Genomic DNA, 25242 nt, shown 5'->3' on the forward strand with positions numbered 1-25242 from the left:
AAATATATACATATAACCCTATTAACCACCCCTCCAGGTGATTCTGATACATGCTAAATTTTGAGAACCCTAGATTTAGTGCACATGTAGTTTTACTTCTAGGGGTAAAAGGAAGCACCCACCCTCCTTCCCACTGGATACCAGGGATAATTTCTCTGAAATCTTTTTATTTGCTTCTTAGTAATACTCGGACCTACTCTGGCTTCAATTATGAAATCCCAATCTACATTTTAGTATGTTTCACAGGTATCTTACTTCCCCAGTATAACTGAACGTCTTAGTCCAAAGTACATACATAATCCTTCCTCACAAAATGAGCTTTCTAAAATGGCCAATAAACACAGACAAAGGTGTTTAACCCCTTGGTCATCAGAGGCATGCAATTAAAGCCACAGTAAGATACTGCCACCTACCCCCAGCTTGACTAAAATTTAAAAAGTGCTGTTGGGAAGCAACTGGAACATGCATTTCCTGCTGGTGGGAGTGTACAACTACTTTGCTAAACTTGTTTAGTAGTGTGTACTAAAACACAACATTCCCTTTGGTATAAACCCACAGAAATATTTAATAAATAAGTACACCAAACACATGTGCAAGATTTGTTATAGCAGTATTCCTAACAGGCAGAAATAATCGCCAATCAACAGGTGAATAGTTATGTTGTCAGACAAATTAAGACTTTAAACAAAAAAAGATTACGAGACAAAAAAGACATATATTGTATATACTAGTATTGATGAAAGGTGCAATGCTGGAAGAGGATACATTATAAACATATACAGACCGAACACAGAACAATGAGCACTGGTATAGGGGGAGGAGGGAGGGGGAGGGGGGGGAGGGGGTGGGGGGAGGGGGGAACGGGAGAAACAGAGAAACACGTGAAGGAGATACATCCACTGACTGCCTCCAGCATGCACCCTGGCAGGGCGGCTGGGAGTGAACCTGTAACCCAGATACACGCCCTTGACAAGGAACAGAAATCTCCACCCTTCAGTGCTCATGCCAATGCTCAAACAACTGAGCCGCACAGGCCACGGCATCATTGGTTGATTCTCTTATGTGCCCTGAGTGGGAAACGAACCCACAACCTTGGCATATTGGGGGTGGGGGGCACAATGCTCTAACCAGCTGAGCTACCTGGCCAGGGCTCAAGCACAATTTAACACTTGCAAGGGCTGATCCCCCCCACCCCCCACTCATACACTCCACTTTAACACCTTTAAGGCTAAGAGTTACTCCTCCCCAGGGAAGCCTCCCTGGCTACTCTAGGACACATTTTCCTTCGTTCCTGAATTCCTATAGCACTTAGTCTACTCAGTGCTGCTTCACAAAGAACTATGCAATCGGGCTCCCTCCTCTCTGGTTCCAGGTTCATCACCCAAGAACTGCAGCTGCCAAGTCACCACAGTCCTGGTGGTCAGTGCACGTCATAGCGACCATCCAACCGGTAGCACACACACACTAGAGACCCGATGCACGAAAATTCGTGCAAGAGTAGGCCTTCCATACCCCAGCCGCCGGCACTAGCTTCCCTCCGGTACCTGGGACCCAGGCTGGCTTCCCTCCGGCCCTAGGTTCATCAAGAAGGGTGTCCGGAAGATATCCGGTCTAATTAGCATATTACCCTTTTATTATTATAGATATAGATGGACTTACATCATTTGATATTGTTTGCACTTTTATTTTTTAATCTTTTTTTCATATAGATATTAATTCAGAGAGAGGAAGGGAGAGGGAGAGATTGAAACATCAATGATGAGAGAGAATCATTGATAGGCTGACTCCTGCTTGCCCCCTACTGGGGATCGAGCCTGCAACCCGGGCATGTGCCCCTGACCGGAATCGAACCCAGGACCCTTCAGTCCCCAGGCCGAAGCTCTATCCATTGAGCCAAACCGGATAGGGCCTGTTTGCGCTTTTAGAGAAAAGGCTCTGGAGCCAGGTGTTGGGGTTCAAAGCAGCTGTGAACCTTCGGGCAAGTGACAACCCCTCTGTGCCCCTGTCCCAGTGTCCTCACCTACACCAATGGGGAAATAAAGGGCAGAGGTAATTACTAAACGAGTTAACACAGGAAAGCATTTAGAATACATAATTCCTAGCACATAACAACTAATGTGTAACTGCTGGGTACTATTATCCGTAAACTCCAAAAAAATAACTGTATCTTCATTTCTATATTCCCTACAATGCCTGGCAGGGTCAAAAATAGTCCTGAACCAAAGTATGCGTTCGTTGATGGAATTAAAGATAAGAAACCTAACCTTCTTAAGTTAATGGATAAAAATGTGTTGGTATAAGGGAGTTAATTTTCTAACCTTTTTGAAAGGAAACTTTCAAAAGCTCAAGTTACTAAGATTAGACATCAGCCTTCAAATTTACTTCCTCTAAATTACTTCCCTTCTTTTCTGGATTGGCCTTAGTCTCAGTCTTCAAGTAGCAAATTACTTCTTTTCAAACAAGATTTACAAGTAACAAACCACTGTATATAAGCCTCCTTTGTCCCTACATTCATGTATGTGCAAAAAGGGGGGGGGGAGGGGACCTTATCGCCTCAGACATGGCGAAAGCCTGAAGAAAACACTGGTCCTCCTGTCATGTCTGAGAGAGCAGCAACTGTCAACCACCACAGAGATTCATTATGGGGATCAAAAATAACTGGTTACAAACAGCTAAAGTACTGAAGATTGCAAATAATTTATTTTTCCATAAATTAGAAGATTCAAGTTTAAGTGAATACAGTGATTTCCCAAACTTCCCTCAATCTAGCTGGTGACTCTTTAAGGCCTCTGGCATGGTAGTAAGTGTTCCCAGGCAGCAGCGCCATCATCGTTACCTGGCCTTGTGCAGCATCATGCTTCCTCCTGTAGCTGGAGGGAGATGTAATCACACACCCTCCAACCCCCCCCCAGCCACACATTCTGGAAGGGCCCTGTGACTGTGACTGACACATGTTCTCTGAGCTCCATGTGGTTCTTATCCGCCTCCCCGCCACCCAAAACACTAGCACCACCCTGACCACACACCACTTGGCCACACCTTACATTGGGCTTCAAATCCGAGTGCCATTCTGGGCAAGCCTCACGAGCATTCAGCACCTACCATGGATACTCAATAAAACCAGAAATATTCATTCCACGGATAGTCCCCACACAGACTACCCAGAGCAAACGTTCCACTAGAAATACTTTCAGTGACAGGTGGCCCGAGTAGAAAGAGAGCCATGTACAGTAGCGGTTTACAACCAGTTTACTGATCTGTCAAGTGGAAGATGGAACCTTTGGGATAGGATGGTCTAAAGATTAAATAAGATATTACACAAAAAGAGCTTAGGCTAAAATATTAGACAAAAGAGCTTACCTATACTGAAAATAAGTCAGTATTCAATAAATGTCTGTCATTGTTGTTTAGGTCTTATTTGGATAAATAGTAACTCCCTCCTTCAAACTGTAACTGTCCAGAATTTGAAGACCAGTTTATAATATGGCCTGAGCTCAAAAGAATGTTTTCCCTAAAATGAAACTTTTACCAGTCTAGCAACTAATTATTTTTCCAAAGTGCATGTCCCATCCCACCCTCTTCTTTATTAAAATATATATGTATATATACACAGTAACTTATCTTCCACTCCCCAGAACTATAGGCCCACAAATGTTTCTAAATTCAGAATTTTTCAGATTTTAGAAGGGTAATATGGTGCAAATGCCAAATATTCTGTAACATAACCAATAGGTTAACATTCTTCAGTAAAATAAATGAATATTCACACTAAGTTCAGTTGAGGTTTTGACATCAAACGAGATTGTGATTTTCAGAACTTTCTGAACGGCAGTCACGAAAAGCCTTAAGCTGTCACCAGTTTGTTTAAACACACACACTCCTCTCAGTCCTTTTAACACCTTTCCCAATGCCCTCGAGTCTGATGTTTCCACGACTCTAACCACACTGTTATCTCAGAGAAGTAGCCCGAGACCCTCCTACCATTTCTCTTGGAAAATTAAAACAAGATAGGCTTTCAAGTAGGCGAATAAGGGTTGTGTGGTGTGCTTAAAATGCAGGACTGACAGTAATTTGAATTCTATAACCTAAATTAGCTAAATAATTTTTTTATTTTTATTTTTAGTGATTTCTTTTTTTAGCTGAAAAATTTTGGTAACTTGTTTAGGGACTACACATTTGCAATACTAATTTTCTCAGATTCATCATAAATCTGCCTCTATACACAATTTTTAGCTTATTTTTGGCAGATAAGGAGCCACCAAAGATTTTGAAATGGTGCTACCAGGTTATAATGAATGCATTATGCAGACATTTATTAGCCAAACATTCATTATAAGCAAGCACAAAAGAATTCTTCAGCTAAAAACAGAAGTAGAAATAATTTGACTGAATAACTATACTGCTTCTGCTGGATCAAGATCTTTATAATATTTTGGAAAGATAATGAGTAAAGTTCCATGCAGATAAAATAATCACAGCTTTAAAAATGACTAATTCAGCATACTTAAGATAATTATAATTTTACCTCATAATTCTTCATAGAGACTAATTATGCAAAAGAAACAGTGATGAGTACAGCAAGCTTTCTACCATTTCTCAACCATCCATGAAATAAAAGCATTTACTACAGCATAGCTTTGGACATGACTTAATTTTTACTTTTTCTAGCATTTATTACTTTAAACAGGACTTAAGATGAGAAATTGAGTTCGTAAGACTTATCCTGTTGACGTCCATAAGTCTCAATTATGTAATCCAGGTGAAAAATTTTTATATTTCTCTTCCCAAATAAGTTGATATAAACCATTATTGTACAGATGACTCTTACAAAGTAAGGGTTGTCTAGTCTTTTGGAAACTAAACTTGAAAACTTAAAAAACACATAAAAATCCTGTGAATTTCATTAAGAATGATCCTAGTGTACATAAAAACTTCTACCCAACCCTAGTTTTGTCAATGTTAGTTTCTGTGGGAGGCAGTAGTGTCAATGTAAGGAATGCAAAAATATTTTGGATGAAATCTGGGTAAAAGGCCATATTGCAGGTAAGGCAATAACTAAAGCGAAATTATAAAACCCCAAGCACACAACTCCTCTCGGCCAAAACAATAGAATACCCACAACTCAGGTTATTGAGCCATGGTGTCTTCCTCCTTCCCCCATCCAGACCTGCGTGCACCCCGCTCACCCTTCCCTCGCCCACTAGGCGAAACCTCCTACCTAAGGCCAAGTCGCTCTCTCAAGGCCTTCCCTGAGCTGCCAACTTAGATCAGGCCCCTTAGGTCCTCCCCCAGCACCTAACATTTCTCTCTTCCCCACTCTCATTTTTTAAAAAAGATATATATTTTTATTGATTTCAGTGAGGGAGAGAGAGAGAGACATCAATGATGAGAGAGAATCATTGATAGGCTGCCTCCTGCATGTCCCACAATGGGGATGGAGCCCGCAACCTGGCACGTGTCCTCGACAGGAACTGAACCTGGGACCCTTCAGTCCGCAGGCCAATGCTCTATCCATTGAGCCAAACCAGCCAGGGCTCTTCCCCACTTTTTACACCCCTCCAAAGTTCTTCCTGCCAGACTCCACTGGTATAATAATATCTGTCTTATTCCAACAAGCACAGAATAGTTAAATGTTCAAATAACAAATAGTTAAATATTCAAATAACAAATCTGAAAAAATAAATTTCCAGGAGCTAAGAAACTTTATATAACTAATGTGCGGCACGCAGATTTTATAAAGAAGGCCCGGCCTAGCTGGTTTGGCTCAATGGCTAGAGACTGAGGAGTCCCAGGTTCGATTCCGATCAAGGGCACATGCCTGGGTTCTGGACTTGATCCTCAGTAGGGGGTGTGCAGAAGCAGATCAATGATTCTCTCCCATCATTGAGATTCCTATCTCTCTGTCTCTCTCCCTTCCTCTCTGAAATCAATAAAAAATAAAGGCCCGACTGGTATGGCTCAGCAGTTGAGTGTCAACCCATGAATCAATAAATCACTGGTTCGATTCCCAGTCAGGTCACATGCCCAGGATGCCAGTTCGATTGGGGGGGGGGGGGGGGTGCGTGAAGGAGACAGCCGCTCGGTGATGTTTTTCTTTTTCTTTTTTAAAATATATTTTATTGATTTTTTGCAGAGAGGAAGGGAGAGGGATAGAGAGTTAGAAACATCGACGAGAGAGAAACATCAATCAGCTGCTTCCTGCACTCCTTCTACTGGGGATGTGCCCACAACTGAGGTACATGCCCTTGACCGGAATTGAACCTGGGACCTTTCAGTCCGCAGGCCGATGCTCTATCCACTGAGCCAAACCGGTTAGGGCGGTGATGTTTTTCTTTCACTGATGTTTCTATCTCTTCATCCCTCTTCCTTCCTCTTTCTCTAAAATTCAATAAAGGAAACAAAAATTGAAAAAAGAAAAGTTAGCCCTGGTCACTGTGGCATCATCCAGAGCACGGAAACGTTGTAGGTTCGATTCCCGGTATGGGGTATATAGGAGGTAGCCAATCGATGTTTCACTCTCACATCAATGTTTCTCTCTCACTCCCTTCTTCTCTCTCTAAAAATCAATTAAAAAATCCAATAAATAAATAAGAAAAAGAAAACAGTTACAACACGATCAGCTGTGTATGCTAGTGGTGAGTCTTCCTCCTTCGGCACTTTGCTTTGATAGTACAAGAATCAGAAGTTTCAACAGTCTGTAACAAGGAGTGTTACAGCACAGAACCTCCTTCTAAACTCATCTGCTCTTATTTTAGACAACTGTTTAAGTCTAACTGGCCAGTAGATCAGTTCACAGTAATTTAGAAAAATACATGCTTGGGTGAGAAGAGGTAAAGCCTTTGACAAGAATGTAGGAGGCAGAAAACCCTGTAAATTGGGCTCAGAAATGTCAATGGGGAGGGAGGAAAGTGTCATTCGGGCCAATTCAGAGTCCTAGAGTGGAGCAACAGACTTCAAAGATGGACCTCAAAAATCCTTTCGGAGGAAAGACCTTAATCATTACACACGGAAGCTTAATGCCCAGATACCAATAGGACAGAAAAAGAGAAGATACCCACTACAGAACGAAACACGTTTTAAGGAAGAAGTTTTCGTTGTCAAGAGCACAGTAACACCATCTCAATGGTTTCATGTCTCAAAGGTTCTATAAGAATCACTAAACACATACAAATCACAGAAAAGTGTAAAAGTTGCCCTAAATGCACCCTCTTGAGGTAAAGCTTGCATCCTCTTGATGCAAAGCTATCAGCACTATAAAACTGAAAATAGCCAAAGCCGGTTTGGCTCAGTGGATAGAGCGTCGGCCTGCGGACTGAAGGGTCACAGGTTTGATTCCGGTCAAGGGCATGTACCTGGGTTGTGGGCACATCCCCAGTGGGAGATGTGCAGGAGGCGGCTAGTTGATGTTTCTAACTCTTTATCTCTCTCCCTTCCTCTCTGTAAAAAATCAATAAAATATATTTTAAAAAAAAAACAACTGAAAATAAAGGTAAAAATGCAGCCTTTTCTCCAGAAAGTCCTAAATTTTTGTTCAAATAAACCTGGTTGAAAGGAAATATACCCCTTTCAGAAACACACCCTTTTCCAACACTCATTCCCCAGCTTCTCGCCCTTTATAAAGTATACATCTTTTTTTCAAGTATTTTTTCCCCACTGATTTTTAGAGAGAGTAGAAGACAGAAGGAAAAACAGGGAGAAATATCAATGTGAGAGATACACATCGATTGGTTGCCTCCTGCATGAGCCCAGACCAGGGCCAAGGGCGGGGAGGGGCCTACAACTGAGGTACATGCCCTTGATTGGAATTGAACCCGGGACCCTTTGGTCCACAGGCCAATGCTCTATTCACTTAGCCAAACCGGCTAAGGCTAAAGTATTTAAAAAAAAAATTTTTTTTTTTTTATTTCAGAGAGGGAGGGAGAGGGAGAGAGAGAGAGAAACAGCAACGATGAGAACCATGGATCGCTGCCTCCTGTATGCCCCACACTGAGGATCAAGCCCACAGCTGGAGCACGTGCCCTTGACTGGAATCGAATCCAGGAATCTTCAGTCAGCAGGCCGATGTGCTATCCAAACCAGCTAGGGCTAAACAATATTTTCTAATTATTTCAGAGAGGAAGAGAGAGGGAGAGAAAAACATCAATGATGAGAATCATGGATTAGCTACCTCCTACACACACCCCCTACTGGGGACTGAGCCCCAACCTGGAATCGAACCGTGACCTCCTGGTTCATAAGTCCATGCTCTACCAGTGAGCCACACTGGCCAGGCAAAGTAGACATCTTAAGTGAATAGGAAACATACTCTTCAGTGAGTCAGAGGAAGAGTCCTTAGTAAGTTTCTCCAACGTCTCCCATCTCAAACAATTTACTTCTCAACCTGACAACCCTTCCATGTTGATACCCGTACGATCAGTCACGCATCTCTCTCTCAGGGAACAAGCAAAAGACAGAATGCGGGAATATGGGTCAGTTTACCACTGTTAAAACCTCAGGATATTGTGCTGTGAATACTTTCGTATTTTATTGTTTTTGTTGCTGCTTGTAATTATTGTTAAATTTTCATTTACATTTCATGTCCTTTTTGTTTTTAAAGTGTTTATTTAAAGATTAAACAGTACAACAGACATGTAAGAAAAGTTAAAACAGGGAATCATTTGGGGGTCTGGAATGGATTAATTCAATTTACGTTATTTCTAATGGGAAAAAATAATTCAGTTTTCGAACAGCCTTCCGGAATGAATTAAGTTTGAGAAAAGAGGTTCCACTGGATTTAAGCGGTTTCACTGCCGTGGGCAGAAACCTATCCTATCAACTCCAGGTTCACCCACACCCAGAACTGTGCCCGCCACATAGGAAACACCATTAAACAACGGGAAATTAAATTGAAAACATAAAGCCATTTATTTACAAACTACATAGGAAACCTCTGGCAAAAAGGCTCAAACCACCATCTGTCATGTGCTCATAATGAGCTTGAGCCTGGATTATTTGCCATCTTGATCGAGCAGTTGCCAAGGGTTGATGCCAGCTCAAGGGCCCTTGGAGATGGAGCAGCATGCCTAAGGCACACAAAGGCAAGCAAAGGGGTGACCCAGCCTCCAATATAATGCCAAGTGAGACTCACCCAGACTTCAATTCCTTGGGGGGGGGGGGGGGGGGGGGGGCAAGAAACACTGAGGGAACACACTTTCTGGGTGTCATGACAGCCACCTCAAAATGTTGATATCCCAAGGTTAACCTTACATGGATGTCTCTGTGCAGCCTAACTCTCCACTGCACTGCCCCCAGCAGAGAAGCAGGAACTAAGAGGGAAGCCCACCGCGGTACCTAATGCCCTGCTGGAGTGTGTCAGCGCGGACCTCATGCCGCTAGGCACCATGCATTCTGGCACGAACACCCCTATTCTTCAAGCCTCCACAATTAGAAGACTGAAACCTTCAGGGTGGGGACTGAACATCTATTTAAAACTTTCTTTTTTTTAACTGAGGTGAAGTTCACATAATATAAAGTTAACCTTTTTACAGGATACAATTTCAGTGCTACTTAGTGCATTAGCAATGCTGTGCGTGTTACACCAACACTACCTAGGTCCAAAACCATCACCACAAAAGAAACTCCACACCCATTAAGCAGGCAGCCCCACACCCACTCCCCCTCGTCCCAGCACCTGGCAAAACCACCAATTTGCTTTCTGTCTCTGTGGACTTACCTATTCTGGACATTTCATACAAATGAAATCATACAGTATGTGGCCTTTGTCTCTGGCTTCTTTTACTTAGCATAATACTTTCAAGGTCCACGCATGTTGTAGCGTGTGCCAGTGTTTCATTTTTTAAGTGGCTGAGTACCATTCCACCTGCTGATGGGCATCTGGACTGTCTCCACCTTTGGGTATGAATAGTGCTTTGAACATTTATGTACACGTGTTTGTTCAAGTACTGTTTTCAATTCTTTTGGGTAAATATCTAGGAACGGAATTGCTGGGTCATATTGTAATATTCTCTCTCTCTCTACATATATATATATATATATATGTATACTTATATATTTTTAAATTGATTTCAGAGAGGAAGAGGGAGAGAAACATCAATGATGAGAGAGAATCATCAATTGGCTGCCTCCTGCTCACCCCACATTAGGAATTGAACCTGCAACCCAGGCATGTACCCTGACTGGGAATTGAACCATGGCCTCCTGGTTCATAGGCTGATGCTCAACCACTGAGCTGCGCTGGCTGGGCGGTACTTACTAACTAAGGAACTGCCAAACTACTTAAATGAGTATATTTGTTGTACGGAAATTATACCTTTAATAAAGGCGAGTAATGGAAAAAAAACCAAAAAGCTTTCTGCCATGGCCAGTGTGGTGTGGTGTGGTGGTTGCAGCATCGTCCCAGGCTCCAAAAGGTCACTGGTCTGATTCCCAGTCAGGGCACATACCCAGGTTGCCGGTTTAATCCCCAGTCAGGGTGTGTGAGGAAGGCAACTGATTGATGTTTCTCTCTCTCTCCCCTTCCTCCCCTCCCTTCCTTCCCCCTGCTCTCTCATATCAATAAAAGCGTATTAAAAAACCACAACAAACTTTCCAAAATGTTTCCAGTTTTGGGAATTGGATACCAACAGTTTGTGAACCACTGTTCCTACGCATGAGTGACCCAGCAGTGAGCTCTGTTATATTCCCCTAAGACTTCATTCTTAGGACACCACTCCCACACCAAAAACAAACAAACAAACAAAATCTCTCCCAAATTATATTGAAGACGTGTAACTATTTTCTTTTTCCGCTTTGCCCTCTTCCACCTGCCCCTGCCCCCAAGATCTGTGATCCCTCACAGCGCTCCATCATCACCCATTCTACAGAAGAGGAAACTGAGTCACACTGGGTCACATTACTGTCCAGAGTCATAAGCTATCAAGTGTGTGAACTAGTACTTAACTGTCAGCCTCTCTTCAGAGTCCATGATCTTACCTAAGATATTCTATTGCCTTTCTTTTCTGAACTTAAGACCTTCAAAAGATAAACAGAGCTTCTTTCTGAATAACTGGAAAAGTTCAACAAGAGACTTCATCAAAAAAGAACTCTTTCGCAAAGAACTCTAAACACAGTATTTCCAACGTAACTGCCAAATCAGCCCAGCTGGTGTGGCTCAATGGTTGAGCATTGACCCATGCACCAAAAGGTCACAGCTTCGACTCCCAGTCAGGGCACATGCGGCTGGCATACAGTAGCTATTCTGCAGTAACTACTTATTAAATGAGTAAATACTGAAAAAAGTACAAACTAGCTTGGCCATTCCTCACATACTAAAGAAGAGTTCAAAGCCAACCAAATCCCCTGCCATCATATGCCTTCCCTGTCATGCAGCCCATCTCATCAAATGAGAATCACCTTAGGAAATAATTGTTCCACACATAGAGTGCCCTCGAATCCAAGGAGACCAAGGAAAGGTGGTCCAAATGGTACCAGACCAGGACATTTATTACAGTGTCCATTAAATTAAAATACTATTTCCCTATCTGTAATCAGTTTAAGATATCTGCAACAGCTGCTAGATGGGCTGTTACACCTGCTGTTAACATTGCTCTCTTCCAAGCCAGGGCACTGCTACTGCCCACTCTTCTGGTAAGGACTGTCCTGTTTCTCATTCTCTAATTGGTTCATTTTCTATTGATAATTAGATATACCCACAGCACAGGCTGTGAGCAACTGTAAGATGACCAAACTATGCAATCCAGAAAATGAAAATTTAAACATGAGCCCTGGCCAGTGGCAAAGTGGTTAGAGCATCAGCCCCGGCACCAAAGGTTGCGGGGTGTGCCAGGGTTGCAGGTTTGATCCCTGCCCTAATGTGTCTCTCACACTGATGTTTCTCCCCCGCCCCCCCCCACTCCACTCTCCCTGAAAAGCAATGGGAAAAATATCCTCCTGTGAGGATTAATCAAAAGAAACTTAGACACGAAAAACAGAAGGATGAGAGGAATGGTCCACAAGTAGAGAAGCGTGTGTGTAATGTGGTGAGTCCATCTCCTTGAAGATTAAGAAAGAGGTTAGGAAATGCATCTTCATCTAAGGAAGAAATACTTCTTAGAGAAAAAGGAAGTTAGAGGACTACCTCAGGGAGAGGTAGAAACACAAGACCAAAGAGAAAAGTCTTGGGATAAGATAACGATCTCAAGACTGTGGAGAAGAAGATCAGCAGTGATACACCCACATTTTCCTAGAATCCACATTAACACACAATATATTATAACAACCTCTACTCCATGGGGACAGGAGAAGGAAGGAAGAGGCTTCTATTTACATACCTTACAAATGTGCTGCAAGACCCACGCGCGGCCTGTGGCAGAAGTTCTACAAAGTGCCTTGAACTTCTCGGATGAAAGGCACTATAAAAACATTTAAAAAATCAGGAATTATGTCTATTCATTTCACAAGAAAAAATACATAGCACAATATGTAAATGGGCTTGCCCAAAGTTCCACGAAGTAATTTCGATTTCAAGAGAGGAAAAAAAGTGCAAAATTTAATTTTTAATTGGTACACCATAAAAATGTATCACATTTATACAAGTCTTGGCAACTTTCACTTAGCATAATGCACACAAACAACCTTATTTTCTGGACATTATAAATGAATGTTGCCCTTTTAAAAGCAAATATCAAAAACAGATAAATCCTATGTAAATTAATTTTCCAACTTTTTTATTATAAAAATTTTCAAACACACAGCAAAGTTAAAAGAATTTAACAGTGAACACCTGCATCCCTACCACCTAGACTACCGGAAACACTTTAGTGACTTGCTTTATCAACTATATTTCCTTTTTCATACAGGCATTACAGAGAAACCACAGGCCAAAGGGAACTGTCAGAAAAGTCAATGGCTTAAAAAAAAAAATAGGTCAAGGAAATAAATAATAACAGGAAATCTTTGATATTTTTGTCAGAAATTATTAGTATTAGCTTATTAAAGTCAGATCTACCTTTACCCTCAATGAACAATTCTAGCCACTTATTTGTTTAGTATTAGATCATAACATCCCCCAGCTAAAAGAAAAAAAATCTAATTTCTCATCTCAGAACAAACCTGAAGAACTTCCCATGTTCTAAAAGCCGTACATGATCTGGTCCCTGCCATCTTTCTACTTTCATTTGATCTCTCACTTTTCTCTTTACTCAAAACCCATTTCACCGACTACTTATTTTCTCCTCTTTCCCTTCACTTGAATATTAAGATACTGTGATAAATATGCTTATTGAATATATTTAGCTTACCAGCCCTCTTTAAAATAATCAAGCTCCATTTGGTATAAACTGCAAAGTGGCTGCAATTTAAGAGTGTATCTCTCATATTTTGATGATTATTAGCTATAAAATGTCAATGCCTACCTGATTTTCAGTCACATGACTACCGTCATTATGAGCATGCAAGGCTGTCACTTATTACCACAGCCCCACAGATTAAAAATAAATCACTTGAAATAGAAACACTTGAAATAAGAATTTTATGGTAATTAATAACTTTAAACTGTTTTGGAAATTTTAATTTATTAATCCCACGAGTACTTAACAATGAGCATGTCCCCAAAATACTCCAGGGTATAGTAAGACACATCAACACAAGTTTAAAATGTAGTTACATTAACGTGTAGGAACAGATGCTTAAAGGAATAAACTGAGTGGCAAGGGAAGACGAAATACTTAGGGACGTTTTAAAACTACAAGTATGTGATTACAATCCAGCAATTATGTACCACTTATCATTATCACTAGTAGCCATAATGCAATGAAGCCCAAGGTGCTGTCTATAGAAGCCCAGATTGGTTCTCGCAAAAGCTGAAATATCACTCTCTTCTGACAGCGCTAACACACACCTCGCAGCTTTAGGACAAATAAGACCCGAAGGAGCAACCACTTCCTCCTCCTGTCACTGTGTGGACTCCACCCCACAGACAGGAAACACCTGAAGATCTACCTGTTTTCACTCTCCTAACAGCTCACACCCCCACATGACCAGGGTAAACCTTTAAAAGAAGTTCACTGACAAAAAAGGAATCAGGACTATGAAAATACTCCAACAAAGCCACTACCACACACAAAGGAACTATCTACATGATGTATGTAGTTTCTGCCCATTCTACCTCAAAATCAATAATCAAACGAACACAAAGTTGCCCAATAACATCTTAGCCTGACCTATAAATTAAAAATTATGTTGCATTTGGAGCAGGGAAGTCTGGGACTCCCTGTGGAAGAAGGTGGTCCCTCAACAGATTCAAAACCTAAAGCCAGGACTAGGCAGGGACCGGGCATATATACTGATTTATCTATTCCGATCAGCTGCTACAGGATCACCCGTTACAGGGAGGAGAGCACCTTAGTTAAAGAACTGAAATTTGTTTGGAAAACGAAATTTTCAGATTTTTCCAACAAATGTAAAATCAGCAACATACAAACAGAGAAAACACCGGAATAAGCCGACTCTAAGCAAGCCGCTGGGGAGCGCACGGAGAACTCCCTCCAGGAGAACAGTTGTGGCCTGTACCTGGCTGGACATGACCGGAGACATTTACTTGGGCCTTTAAACTGAATTTCCTCATCTGCAAACGGGGCTGGGCTACGAATCCTGAGGATTCCTTTCCCGACCCAAATTCGGGATCTACGGAAAAGTCGCATTCCCGCTCTCTTCTTCCTCTCCCTGCAGGTTTTCATTCGAACAGAAGCTGTAAATCTAGGAGTAGAATGTGACTCGAAGCAAGTCCCATGGTACACGCGGTCTGTCCCCAAGAGCCACCAGTGCTCTGCCACAGGGGGTGCGACGACTCTCAAGACAACTCACCGAGAGACCCCCCGCGAGCTACCCTCCGCATGGAGAGCGAGCCCGGGGGTCGGTCCAAACAATGTCACGGTGTCACACCCTCAGGACAACATCTCCACCAACTTAGCCGTGTCCAAGGGCCTCCCTGCATCTGCACAGACACCTTACACCAAGTGGCGGAAAATGTCTCACCCTGGACAACACTGAAGATTTTTTTTTTTTTTTTGAGTATTTCCCCCCCCATTCAGACCTGGCAGGGAGGAATACAACCTGATTACACACTTGCAAGTTACTTCAAAAGGCTGCCTTCAACACAAAGGAACCAAACCCGTCACCAGCAGAGGTTCCGGGTTTAAATCGGGCCCTGGCCGGGCACCTCAATGGTTAGCGTGGCCAGGCAGCCAAGGTTTGGGGTTCGATCCCCAGTCGGGGAACACACCCCCAACAGTTAATGAGCAGATGGGTAAGTGGAACCAATCAATGTCTCTCTCTCTCTCTCCAAAAGTCAACAAACACGTAAAAAAATAATTGCAATCAGGACCATTGAAAAAACACGAGTGGAACCAGCTGCGAGGTGAAAAGGGTGCGTTTCCCACCGCCACCCACTAACCAGGATTCTGACCAAATCAGTTCGCGTGCAAACAGCGCTCCTCCTGAAGGCGACCCGGAACGGGGTCCAGCCCGGAACGGGGTCCAGCCGTGACGAGGGACGGATGCTCAGGGGACGCCTGGTCAGGGCAGCAACTTGGACCAAGCAAAGTTGCAAATCAATGCTATTTTGATGAGACATCGTTTCAATTAAACCATGAAAAATGACTTTCCTGGGTAACTCCCCTCTTGGCAACACTGAAGAATCCTAACCCCCAAGACTTCAGTGCTACCTTTTACTTACACCACCTCTAAAAACGCTGCATTAAAAACAAAAAATCCACCCAAAACATAACTGGACTTCACCCCGTGTAAACCGGTGATTCATGTTTCACGTCCAATGTAAGAGACAAAATGGAGTTGTAAGAGTTTCTTTCCCGTTGCAACTCCCGCAGGCACGCGCGCTGGGCAGCTCGGGGGCCCCCGCCCTGCCGGCCGAGAGAGAGGAAGCGCCCGGGACCGCGGCGGGCGGCGGGGCTCCGCCAGGCCCGGCCGGGCGGGGGAAGGGGCGCGGGGGGCCGCCGGCGCGCTTCCGGGAACTGGGCGGGCGGAGCCGCCGCTTCGGGGAAAAGGGCCCGGAGTCCGGGTCAGGGGCCGGGGTGGCCAGCCTGGAGCAGCAGGTGGGGCGCGGCCGCGGCCGGGCGTCGGGCGGGCGGCCGGAAGAGTGCGGGGCGGGCGGGCCCGGGGCGCCGCGGCGCCAGGAGGAAACCCTCTCACTCACCTCGGGAGACGCTCCGACTCCGGCCTCTCTGCGCCGACGACGCCGGTCCGCGTGTCCCAAGCTCGGAGACGAGGGCGGGCGGCTAAGGAGGCGGCGGACTAACGAGAGAACCGACCGAGGACGGCGGGCGGCGGGCGGGGAGCGCGAGCGAGCGAGCGAGGGCGGGCGGCGCAGGGCGGGCGGGGAGCGACGTGCGCGCCCCCGCGTGCCCGGCGGGCTCGGCCTGGCCTCGGTCGTGGCCCCGCGCACGCGCGCGCGCTCCCAGCCGAGCCACGATTGCTCGGGAGAGCGTCCCCGCCCTCCCAGCCGGGCGCTGGACCAATCATGGCAGCCGCGCGAGGCATCACGGGAACTCGGGGGCTATAAAAGACCTGGTTGCTATTTTGTGCTCCCCGAGTCACCCGGCCTGTAAGCGCGCGGGGCGGTGCTTGGTGCGCGTGCGCGGCCCTGCTACCCCTCCCAAACTGCCAACTCTGCGCGCAGGCGAGTTGGGCTCGTTCTGCCTCGGTTTACGCGTGCGCCCAGCGGGCTTGGCCCCGGAAGACCAGACGCCTGCGCAGTGGGGGCTAAGGTGACAGCCCTCCGGGTGGGGCGCGGGTCCGTCATGGCGGAGTCCTGGTCTGGGCAGTCCTTGCAGGCGCTGCCGGCCACGGCGCTGGGCGCTCTGGGCGCCCTGGGCAGCGAGTTCCTGCGGGAGTGGGAGGCGCAGGACATGCGTGTGACCCTCTTCAAGCTGCTGTTGCTGTGGTTGGTGCTAAGTCTCCTGTGCATCCAGCTGGCGTGGGGGTTCTACGGGAGCACGGTGACCGGGCTGTACCATCGCCCAGGTGAGGCCCCCCGCCAACCTCCGTGGACTGGCCGCCCTCACACCCAGCGGGATGTACCGTTGGGCTCCCCAGAACCCCCTTAGACTACCATTGGTCCTCTAAGAACCGTATCGCAACTTAACGCTGTCCTCTGACCCATGCCAACATACCATTTCACGCAAGAAACGCCAGTATCCACTCATCTCGTTATAACTCTTTTTTTGAGCCCTCACCAGACAATGCACTAGACTAGTCTCTTAGGGCCCCCACCAGACCCTCCACCAAACGCCACTAGCCTCTAACCTGCCTGGGCTGAGGCCTGCTCAGACCCCCAACGCGGCCCGCTGCAGCTCTGGCTGTGTTCCTGCCCCCAGGTCTGGGCGGCCAGAACGGATCCACACCCGACGGCTCCACGCATTTCCCTTCGTGGTGAGTAAATCTGTTCCCATCTCAGCCCCGTGCTAGGCAGGCAGAGGGACACTCCTGTGCTGGGGACTGGGGAGGGGAGTTCCAGGGCAGGAGTCCTCCAGCTTAATGGCCTTTGCCGGAAGCTCGGAGATCAGCCAGTAGAGCTTAGGTTTCAGGTGGCCAGGATGTCGGAACAGTCCGTCATCAGTTTGCTGTTCAGCACCCTGTGGGGTGGACCGTGTCATTCACAGTTTCAGAGATGAAATGGCAAGTGCCTGGCACTGCACTCCACTGCAAGCCCCGCCGCTGGAAAGGCCGGGCCTCTGTCCTTCGTGCACTGACTGCCTCATCAGGATCAACCTGCTCATCTGTGAAACATGGGCCCAGTCGTCAGGGCATTCTTTCAGCTAATCTCTGGGCTCCCACCACCTGGCAGGGACCAGAGAACAAGGTTAACCCAGGCCCTGCTTACAGGGGAGCCAGAGGTTTGAAGGGGGGTGGGGGAGCAGTGCAGGGGTGGTCAGAGGTTTCTCTTAAGACACTTAAGCTGAGGGCAAAGGCTGACAATGGCTCAAATAGGCCCAGAGGCAAGAACAAGGTGACATGTTGGAGGAATAGACAAGGCTATGATGCTGGAGCTCCAACGTGAAGGCCTGGAGGGACCCGCAGAGCCCTGGCCAGGGGTGGGGAACCTCAAGTGTTTGACCAAGCAGAGCAGGCTAATTTTTAAGTTGATAATTTTGTATGGCCCGTGAAAGGTGTTATAAATACCCACATGGCCCTGGGCAGGAGAAAGGGCCCCCACCCCTGGCCTAGACTTTTGGGAGCTATTGAAGGACTGAGTTATGATCGAGCCATGGCTTAATCTAATTTGCTTTTTCATCCGCCTGCTTTGTGGCAAGTACATAAAGGGGTCCAATTAGAGAGGGCAAGGGGTCAGTTAGGAGACCTGCACTGCCCAGGCTTTTTCCTCGGGCAAACGGGGAAGGATGGAAGTGCCCTCCTGCGGTGGGGCCCAGGAGGGAGAATGGGTCTGTCGGGTCGGGGGGAGGTGGTGGGCCCAGGGTGGGCTGTGGGAGCTGAGAGGTTTGGGTTGTGGTGTGGCTCTACTGAGCTCCACTCAGCCCCAGGAGCAGGAGAAACCAACGTCAGGGACTGTTGTGCTGCCGGCTGACTAACCCTCTCTTCTCTCCACCACCTTCAGGGAGACAGCAGCAAACGAGCCTCTCAAAACCCACAGAGAATAAGGGAGGCAGCAGAGGGTCTCCAGGGACATCTCCGGGTCTGCCGGCTCCCACACTGGGTCCTCCTGCTGCCCAGGCCCCAGGGATGACTGCAGGGGCGTCAGGGTTGGGGGGTAGGGAGTACCCCAGTGCTTGTGGAGTTGGGCCCCCACTGCCCTGGGCATTTCCTCCAGCAGCCCAGGCACTGGGCCGGGAAAGAGTTCTCTCCCCTGATCTGGTGCCTTAAGGAGAGCAGGCATGCTGCGCTCTCGGGTCAGTGTAGAAGCCTCTGGGTTAGGAAGGCCAGCAGCCCATTTCCTGTCTTGGCTTTTTCCTGTCCCTCTTCCCATCCCCCTGGGAGGTGACCCACAGGGATTTGTCCCTCACGAAGCCTGAGGTTGACTCGCTCTGGGATTTGCAAGGGAAGTCTGTTTTCACTTAAACCATAGGTTTTCTGAATTTGGTTTTGCTGTGTTGGCAGGGACCCAGGAATCTTGGCCTGGACACAGCCTTATACTCTGTGGGTACTCAGTTGGCCATTCAAGTATGAGTAAGGCAGGGGGCAGCTGGCACCATCCAGACATGAAGGCACCAAACACCCACCTTCCGGTCGCATCCAGAGCTCTCCAGGTGTGAGCCAGGCTATGCAAACTGTCTTATCCTGAGCATCATCCTCATATTCCTCCCAGTCCTTGGAGGGAAGCTGGGTGCCTGGAAGAGGCTGAGCCCCAGGGTGACTTTCCACCCCCAACACTTCAGTGCTAAGCGCCCCGGTGGTGGGTCTGTCCCCTGCCCCTCCTCGGGATCCTAAGCAGTTAGCACAGGGCAGCCCTGCCCGCAGCCTCATCACTTCCCATCTTGACCTGGAACCACAGGAGCTTCGTCCTAAGGGTACGCTCTCGGGCTCAGGTCCTCCCCACGAGCGCCATCTCAGCCCCAAGAACTTTTAAGAGGGCAGAGCCACAGGCGAGGCAGGCCTGCCACTTCCCAAGTAGGCCAGGGGGCCTGCCAAAGGGATGGGCGGCAAGGCCAGTTCCCGAAGGCAGTGTGGCCTAGACCTGCCTCCGGGCCGTCTGCCTGCCCCCCTGTTGCTGTCACATCGCCATCTGGCAGCCTGTGCCTGGACAGGGCGCTGAGCTCCTGCCCGGTGCTTACTGCTGAGACACCGTCTGCCACGGGGTGATGGTCTGGCAGCCCCAGGTGACCCACTGACGCCACCACACAGAGTCGGGGTCTCATTCCACTCGAGGCTCAACTGAGTTCGTGGCTATTAAACATGGAAGTGCATCAGCTGTGTGGTTATTCAGACAGGACAAGGGCGTGCGTGCACGGGAAACGAGGGAATAGCCCAGGGCTGTTGCCCCTCAGCACCCCGAATTTAATGACTTGCCAAGTTGGGGGGTTGATGCCAGCTCCGTAAAGTAGTGCAGGGTGCCCAACACGGGCACTATCCCATTAGTCCTTATAGACCTGCCCCTCTCTAGGGGCACCCCTGAGCCTGTCCTGGAGGCCAGGAAGCAAGCATCGGGCTGGCACCCCAGGAACCCTGTGGGCAAAGGACAGTGAAGCTAGACTCTGGCAAGAAGGAAGCTCGTTTATTTTTTAGGAGTCAGTGGCGTCCAGTAACAGGCCACAGGGGCACAGGTCAGGCCAGGGGAAGGCAAGCCCAGGAGGAGGCCCAGCCTGCCCTACAGCAGCCCTGGGCTCAGAACAGTGGTGAGCCTGGCCGGCTTGCCGCTGGGCAGCAGGCTGGGCCAACTTGTGCCCCTCAGCCATCCCCGAGTTTGCACACGGGCGCAGCAGCCCTCCTGAGCCAAGCCTCCGAGTCAGGAATCAGTGCTGCCCAGGGAGAGGCAGCGGTTTGCATTCATGGGAAGTAAACCAGAGGAGGTGGCTGGCACTGCCCAAGGTCATGCCCTTGGAAGTGTGAGAACCCTGTGAGGTAGGCTGGGCAGCTCGATCCTCCTAAAGGTGAGCCTTTGAGGCACAGGCAGCACCCGGCAGAGAGGAAATGCTGGGACTGATGCTTCTCAGCCCTCAGCAGGCAAGCATGGGCCCGCGGGAGGGTGGGCAGAAACAAGACTTTGGTAAGCTGGTCCGTCACTAAGAAATCGGTCTTGAAATTGAAGTGGCACAGGGTGAGGAGGGGGTATAGGTGGTGTGTCCCGCCCACAACCAGACAACCAGAACCAGCCTACACCCTTGCCACCTACCCACGTGTCCTGCCTCAGCTTCCTGACTAGCCCTTGCAGAATGCCCTCCAGGGGAGGGCCCAGCCCCCAGCCCCCAGCCCCCAGCCCCCAGCCATCCTCACTTCAGGGTGTAGTAGTTTGTGGGCACGAAGGGCATCTTGCTGACCACAGCCACCTGCTGCTTCCGCCGCACCTCCACCAGGAGCGGGGTGCCCGGCTGGCTGTACTCGGGGGGCACGTAGCCCATGGCCACGTTCTTCTTCAGGCAGGGCGAGGGGCAGCCGCTGGTCACGGCGCCTGTGGGCAGAGACCGCCTGTCAGCACCACCTGACAGGCCGGTGTCCCCACCTCCCGGGAAGGGACAGAGCTCCAGCCGCCCGGGTCCACCTACCAATCACGGTGCCCTCCGCGCTCAGGATGGGGCTGTGTGGCCGCATCGGGGCCCCCTCGCACGTCAGCCCCACGCGCCTCCGCTGCACCTTGCCCTTCAGCTGAGGAACGATGACTGCGGCCCCAGGAAAGTCCATGGCGGCCCGGCGCCGCCGCCCTGCAGCGGGACACCAGGCCTCAGCCACAGAGTCCCGGCCGCGAGGGCCCCAGGGGCTTTGTTCATCCCCTGCCGTGTGGTCAGCCAGCCCCCAACCACTGCCCCTGGTCCTAGAGGCCACGCTGGCCCTCAGCCTGCCAAGCGAGGGGCCCTGGCATCTAACGGGTGCAGCCACAGTGGCCTCGTCAGGGAAGGAGGCTCGGGGAGGCGGTCACTGGCTGCAGGCTGCCCGCTGGGCGTGGTCCCAGGCTGGCTGGTCTCTACGGGCACTGCAGCTTCAGGGTCCCAGCCCCGGAGCCAGCCCAGCTCACCCAACGTCCAGCCGAGGCTGCCCTCCACGGGCGTGGTGTGCTCATCGATGTCGCTCCCGTAGAGGCAGAGGCCCGCCTCCAGGCGCAGGCTGTCCCGGGCCGCCAGCCCTGCCAGCTTCACCTCGGGGTTTCCCAGCAGAGCTGTGGCCAGGCGGACCGCCCCCGCCACTGGCACTGAGATCTGTGGGGACACCAGGGGGCCGTGGGTGTTGGCCCGAGTCCACCGCTGCCCTGCCCCCACTCCCTGACCCACCTCCACACCATCCTCTCCTGTGTAGCCACAGCGGGTCACGCGGCAGCTGGGCACGCCAAACACCTCCATCACGGCACTGGTCATGAAGGGCAGCTTCCTCAGGTCGTCCGCCACGCCGGTCTGGAGCACCTGGGCCGCAGTGGGGCCTGGGCCCAGGGAGCCAGTGACTAAGCGCCCAGGTCCCCGCGCCCCCAAAGCTGGATGGGGCCCTTGCCCGGGGGCCAGACGAGCCCTGAGCTCAGTCTCCACTGCAGGTGGAAGAAGAGGCTCCTGCCCCCTAGCCCACTGAGCCCTGGGGCTGGCGGGGGGAGGGCATGCACCCAGCTTAGCGTATGCACTCAAGTCCCACACGGCCCACACCTGCCCCCGCTGCGGCCTCTGCTCCGCAGCCCAGGAAGCCAGGAGGCAAAGGTCACGCCAACCCCGCTGGCTGCTCACCTTGCAGAGCGAGCAGGGCATTGTCCACCACCTCCAGGCCCACGTCGCTGCCCCTGCTCTGCAGCTCCCTGACCTTGTCCTGACGGGAAGACGGGAGCACCACGTCGGCTTCCAGGGCCGTTTCCCGGCACCGCCAAGCTCGGCAGAGTAGGCGGCTCTCACCTCACAAGATCGTGTGAGTGGCAGGGGTGACCCACGCCCGGTCTGCGGGCTCTAACACCAGCTCCGGCCTCCATCCTCACCATAGCGTGCCCACCTAGGGGCCGGCTCGGCTCCCCTCCCACCGCCCAGTGACACCTGGCATGCTCCAGGGAGGGCCCGCTCTGGCCTCTGCCCATTCCCTCAGAGGTACTGACTGAGCCCCTGGTCCCTGCCAGGTCTGCCCTGGGCAGCTCTGTGAACAAGGAAGACGGGGCACCTAGAACCCAGGGCTGTACCTGCATGAGGGCCAGGTCCTTGTCCCGGCAGCCAGCATTGGACACCACGTACAGGTGTCCCTCCGAGGTGTTGGTCACAATCAAGTCATCCAAGATGCCCCCGGCCTCGTTGGTAAACAGCGACAGGGTCCCCTAGCACCAGAGTGGAGCCACTTTGCATCCGAGTCCAGAAGGCCAGTGTCAAGTGTGAGACACGCCCGGGGGCCCACTCAGCCCCCACAGATTCATGAACCCTCAGCACGGGGCAGGGGTGTGTGTGTGCAAGGAGCAAGGCTGGCTCACCCAGGCCGCTGCCCAAGCCCAGGGTGTTTTTGTTTGTTTGTTGTTAGTCCTCATGGAGGATATTTTTCCATTGATTTTTAGAGAGAGTGGAAGGGAGAGGGAGAAAGAGAGAAACATCGATTGGTTGCCTCCCACACACACCCCGACAAGGGATGAGGATCGAGCCTGCAACTTAGGTGCGTGTCCTTGACCGGAATCGAACCCGGGACCCCTCAGTCCGCGGGCCGACACTACCCACTGAACCAAACCTGCCAGGGTGAGCCCAGGGTGTTTGATCCTCATGCACTGAGGACATTCCCACTCCCTCCTCACCTTGGGGACCTCCTGAACTGGTAGGCCTCTGCACCCCTACCACTCAGTACTGAGAGCCCCGTCTCACACTGAATCCGTGCTACCTGGGACTTGCCGCTCTATCCCACCCAAGCCCGGGACAGAAAGCCTCCACGTCCATCCCGATGACCTCACGTGCTCCACGGCAGCAACGCCCCAAAGTGCTGAGGCCGCCGCGGCCCCGCATGGGGGTGGGGGGAGCCGAGGCGGAGAGTCATGCGGGACCTTGTTAAACGCAGGCTCTGCCAGAAGAGAAGGCCTGCGCCGGGCTGAGAGTGGAGCCCTCACAAGCCCCTCGGTGACGGATGAACGGCGAGGGGTTAGGCGCACGGAAGGTCACAGAACAGGACCTGAGCCTGGGCTTCTGGCCTCCCAGCCTGATGTGGGGAGGACAGGGCGGGACAGGCCCATCTCTGCGAGGGTTGGACATGACTCAGGGGCTCCATCCCCCAAGACCGCCTCACTGCGCCCCAAGCCCCAGGTGAGGACGTGCTGCCTGGTGACCAAGAACGCCCACTGAGCAGGACCAGAGGGGCCCACCTGGTTTGGCCTCAGCTCTGCAATATCTCCCACCACCAGACTCTCCATCAGCTTCACCCGGTCACGACCATGTATCTTGGTCTGAGAAAAAAAATCAAAAGCCTCAGGACAAAGTCGGGAAGCCCCCTGGCCAAGGAGCGTCCCCTCTGCCGTCCAGGCCCAGCCCAACCCGCCCAAGTGCCCCGTTGTGGTTCTGCGGGTGGCAAAGTCCCCCACGTCTGATTCCCCCGAAAGAGGAGGGGGTGCCATGGGGGAGGGTCCAGCACCTCCCTCAAATACCCCCTTTCCCTCCCCAAACCAATACCCGGGGGCAGTGGCTAAAAATGGGGGCCAGCCGGGAAAGCCCAGGGCATTCAGGCCCCCCACTGGGCGGGGCGGGCTGCCGAAGCCCCCGAGTTGATTTCCCGTCGGGGCCACCCGAGGCCTCCAGCCCGTCTGAGGGCGGCCCTGGGACCCAGTTCCCTGCACAGCCCCGGTGGCGGCGGGGGCGTCCCGGGCGGCGCCCGGCTCACCTGCAGCATGTGGGACACGTCAAAGAGCGAGCAGTGGCGGCGGGTGTGCAGGTGGGAGTGGACGTGGCTGTCCCGGTACTGCACCGGCAGCCGCCAGCCCGCGAAGGCCACCAGCTTCCCGCCGTGGGCGAGATGGAAGTCATAGAGCGGCGTCCGGCGGAGCGCGTCCTGCGGGGCGGCCGGCTCAGTCCCGCACGCCCGCCCCGGCCCGGCGCCCCGCGCCCCCGCCGCGCATCCCACCTGCGTGCCGCTGAGCCCACGGCCGGGCACCCGGGGGGGCGCCTGCCCACGGAGGCGCAGATGGGCCGCCGCGCTCGCTGCCCGCTGCATCGTGGCCTGGACCGCCGGCCGCCGCGCCGAGGCCACCGCGGTCGGGGACGCTGGGAGATGTAGTCTGGCCCCTGGCCAAGCCCGTCTCTCCCCACAAAGGGGATCGGAAGGGGGGTGGGCAGCCCCGAGGGCAGGCGGGGCTCCAGCGCACCCGGTACAGTGAGTCCCAGCGGCAGAAAAACAGCCCCGGGCGCTTCCCCCAGCCTCGGGCGGGTGGGAGGTGGGAGGGCGGGTGGGAGGTGCCGGCCAGTTAAGCTGCTCGGAACCGAGCCAGGGGCCAGGCCTCCCCCGGCTGACTGCCCAGCCCCCAGGGGTCAAAGTTCAGACAGAGGGCTGAGAGGCTTGAATGGCTTGTTGCGGACAGCAGAGACTAAGGTCAAGGGAGAGGAGGGGGAGACATGGGGGACAGAGGAGGGGAGCCAGGGCATCACGGGAACCTGGCCA

The 25242-nt window shown here is 50.8% G+C and overlaps 3 protein-coding genes across 5 annotated transcripts in view; 1 reads left to right on the forward strand and 2 right to left on the reverse strand.

The window, feature by feature from the left end:
- Positions 1–16333, reverse strand: part of RHOA (ras homolog family member A) — a 29345-nt gene extending 13012 nt beyond the window's left edge. Inside the window, exons 1-2 of one of the 2 annotated variants that reach the window (XM_070391264.1) lie at positions 16190–16333; positions 12309–12389 (exon numbers count right to left, since the gene is read on the reverse strand). The gene's annotated coding sequence lies outside the window, so the exon portion shown is untranslated. The remainder of the gene's footprint in view (positions 1–12308; positions 12390–16189) is intronic. The other variant, XM_070391265.1, reaches the window with a different exon arrangement.
- Positions 16334–16531: 198 nt separating this feature from the next.
- On the forward strand, positions 16532–19913 carry TCTA (T cell leukemia translocation altered). Of its 2 annotated transcripts, none has more exons than XM_070391266.1 (3): positions 16532–17016; positions 17370–17424; positions 17655–18599. In XM_070391266.1, exons 1-3 carry the CDS (start codon positions 16794–16796, stop codon positions 17812–17814), a joined length of 438 nt encoding a protein of 145 aa, XP_070247367.1. In that variant the 5' UTR covers positions 16532–16793; the 3' UTR covers positions 17815–18599. The 2 variants fall into 2 exon arrangements, with proteins under 2 accessions (XP_070247367.1, XP_070247369.1); XM_070391268.1 differs by lacking the exon at positions 17655–18599 and adding an exon at positions 18608–19913 and having other exon boundaries at positions 16558–17016.
- Positions 19914–20200: 287 nt separating this feature from the next.
- Positions 20201–24813, reverse strand: AMT (aminomethyltransferase). Its single transcript, XM_070391269.1, has 9 exons — positions 24709–24813; positions 24469–24636; positions 23957–24037; positions 22805–22936; positions 22368–22446; positions 21930–22075; positions 21677–21857; positions 21210–21365; positions 20201–21115 (listed from the first exon to the last, which is right to left on the reverse strand). Exons 1-9 carry the CDS (start codon positions 24796–24798, stop codon positions 20937–20939), a joined length of 1212 nt encoding a protein of 403 aa, XP_070247370.1. The 5' UTR covers positions 24799–24813; the 3' UTR covers positions 20201–20936.
- Between the last annotated feature and the right edge of the window lie 429 nt (positions 24814–25242).

The sequence above is a fragment of the Myotis yumanensis genome, unplaced genomic scaffold, assembly GCF_028538775.1.
Source record: "Myotis yumanensis isolate MYYU_CA2020_CCGP unplaced genomic scaffold, mMyoYum1.0.hap1 SCAF_14, whole genome shotgun sequence".
Classification (NCBI taxonomy): domain Eukaryota; kingdom Metazoa; phylum Chordata; class Mammalia; order Chiroptera; family Vespertilionidae; genus Myotis; species Myotis yumanensis.

Excerpts from the sequence above, each read along its gene's own strand:
- TCTA (XM_070391266.1), top strand. The coding sequence starts at position 16,794 with ATGGCGGAGTCCTGGTCTGGGCAGTCCTTGCAGGCGCTGCCGGCCACG. Across the intron at positions 17,017-17,369 it reads CGGGCTGTACCATCGCCCAG|GTCTGGGCGGCCAGAACGGA; the intron begins GTGAGGCCCCCC and ends TCCTGCCCCCAG. Across the intron at positions 17,425-17,654 it reads TCCACGCATTTCCCTTCGTG|TTTCAGAGATGAAATGGCAA; the intron begins GTGAGTAAATCT and ends TGTCATTCACAG.
- AMT (XM_070391269.1), bottom strand. The coding sequence starts at position 24,798 with ATGCAGCGGGCAGCGAGCGCGGCGGCCCATCTGCGCCTCCGTGGGCAG. Across the intron at positions 22,937-23,956 it reads CAGAGCTGAGGCCAAACCAG|GGGACCCTGTCGCTGTTTAC; the intron begins GTGGGCCCCTCT and ends CTCTGGTGCTAG. Across the intron at positions 21,858-21,929 it reads CAGGAGAGGATGGTGTGGAG|ATCTCAGTGCCAGTGGCGGG; the intron begins GTGGGTCAGGGA and ends GTGTCCCCACAG.